This window comes from Euprymna scolopes, chromosome 15 (genome assembly GCF_053919585.1).
Source record: "Euprymna scolopes isolate OS-2025 chromosome 15, ASM5391958v1, whole genome shotgun sequence".
Lineage (NCBI taxonomy): Eukaryota > Metazoa > Mollusca > Cephalopoda > Sepiida > Sepiolidae > Euprymna > Euprymna scolopes.
The window spans coordinates 93842497-93844577 of record NC_136496.1 but is presented as its reverse complement, the minus strand read 5'-3'; the positions used below and the strand labels follow the sequence as shown (position 1 = coordinate 93844577).

The following is a 2081-nucleotide window of genomic DNA, read 5'->3' as shown; positions in this document are numbered from 1 at the left end:
AAAGCGCCGACACTCCCTCCCCATCTTTAATACTAGCTTTTCTTCCTAAAAATCGAACCTTTTGCTCGGTATCATAACGAATTGTGTTTTCGCTGTAAAAAAAAATTACTTCATGAAATTAAGTGAATTTTTTTTCGGAGAACTTCATTCCGTAACAGATATGTACAATTTAAATATTTTTTGATATTTTCATTTTTTAATGTCTTGATTAAAGTGTACAAGTACCAAATAATTGATCTACAAATATGTAAATTGGTTCGAAATCGTCGATGGCATTTTTAGAAAGAATTTGTAAGAATATATTTTCTATCAGTTAAAATGTAAGCGAGAAAAAATGGCGGTGCTAACAAAGATATTGTGTTTGTTATTGTAATCGGACCGCGTATAACTGGCGTATATGAACATGTCAGCAGCTTATTTCTTTCCAGATCGTCGATATATGATTATATTTTAGATTAGCGAAGAAAAAAGACGAAAATATTTCATGGATTTAATTATTTTTAAGATTGAATGAAGGCCACCCTAATTTCGATGAACCGACACGACATCCTATTGATTGAAATAACAAATCAGAGAAAATGTTCGTGGCTATAATTCTTTTTAGGGATTGTAGACTAATGTGCTAAGATTAATGTGAAATGGTTAAATAAAGGTTTTGGTAAAAAGACGACACCTTATTGAGCGATAAATGTGTAGAGAAGAAACACATATGGCGTTGAACAGCTGCCATTTTGTTGTGAGAGCGTCAGTTTTGTTGCATGTCTACTACTACGTCCGCGCGTTGTGTATAAATAGAGAGGATGGGCGAGCACAGCTAAACAGGTTTTCTCTCAGCTGCCGAACATATCTCGTCGTTACGCTGCTCCGCATTTCTAAACTCTCATCACTATAATGGCCAATACCGGAAATGCTCCAGCCCCTGCAAAAGCGAAAAAGACCTCAAAGAAGCACGCTTCTCATCCATCTTACCAACAAATGATCACGGCAGCAATCGCCTCTTTGAAAGAAAAGAAAGGATCTTCTCGCCAGGCGATCGCAAAATACATCGTGAAAAACTACAAAGTTAACGATGACAAAGTAGCCGGTGCCCAACTGAAACTTGCCCTGAAGAGAGCTGTTGCAAGTGGTGTGTTGGAACACTGTAAGGGTACTGGAGCTTCAGGTTCTTTCAGGTTGGGAGAAAAGAAGTCTGAAAAGAAAACTAAGAAACCCTCCAAGAAAATTGTGAAGAAAGCGAAATCTCCGAAAAAAGCCAAGGCGACCAAGAAGATTCTAAAGAAGATTAAGGCGAAAAAGCCAAAAACCGCCAAACCAAAACCCTCTAAAAAGGCAAAAAACCCAAAGAAAGCAAAACCCGCCGCCAAAAAAGTTGCAAAGGTCAAAAAGCCTAAAGCAGCAAAAAATTCGAAAAGTAAAAGGGCTTAAACGGTAAAATGACCTTATAAAAAATTATACAAAAGACTTGTAAATATTTTTCGTTTCATTCATCGAACTCTTTATTTTATTTTTTAAATCCACGTTCGGATGTTTAAAATAGACATTTAAAGACTTTCATGATTTCAGCCTTTTTAAGCATCCATGTTCTAGGTGTATCAGAATGTTTGTAGGAATTTTTTGACACCCCTAACACGAAACTGCGAATAAAATATAAAAAAATCGTAATTTTTCTTTGAAAAGTGGGGTTTCTTTTTGGATTATACTTCCAAAATAAACTAAAGTTTTAAAAGTAATAAATATTTTTATCTTAAACGGTAATGAATTTTAGGAACTCAATATTTTTTCAACTTTTAAAATTTAAAAATCTATCAATTCTTATATTGATTCTATTTTTACCATATTTTTAGGGTCAATGTGAAATTTTATGCTCTTTCCAATAAACCGAATATATTTTAGACAAACGTCGTTCTTAAATTCACGCCCCTCATTTTCAAATAATTAATTTACTCAAAGTTTTATATATCACAAATTGAAGAGAAAAGGTCAAATAATATATTCAAATTGAAAACAAAAGTAGTGTTTTCTTTGTTTTAGAAATTTACCTGTAAAGTTCTAAGTTTAAAAACCTTTTTTCTTTAAGGAAA

General features: G+C 33.4%; 1 protein-coding gene across 1 annotated transcript; it reads left to right on the top strand.

The window, feature by feature from the left end:
- The first annotated feature begins 809 nt into the window (after nt 1-809).
- On the top strand, nt 810-1635 carry LOC145294247 (histone H1.0-B-like). Its single transcript, XM_080141348.1, has one exon. The coding sequence runs from the start codon at nt 892-894 to the stop codon at nt 1423-1425; it is 534 nt and encodes a 177-aa protein (XP_079997474.1). The 5' UTR covers nt 810-891; the 3' UTR covers nt 1426-1635.
- Nucleotides 1636-2081: the final 446 nt, after the last annotated feature.

What these genes read in the sequence shown, in the direction of transcription:
- LOC145294247 (XM_080141348.1), top strand. Translation starts at nt 892, where the DNA reads ATGGCCAATACCGGAAATGCTCCAGCCCCTGCAAAAGCGAAAAAGACC.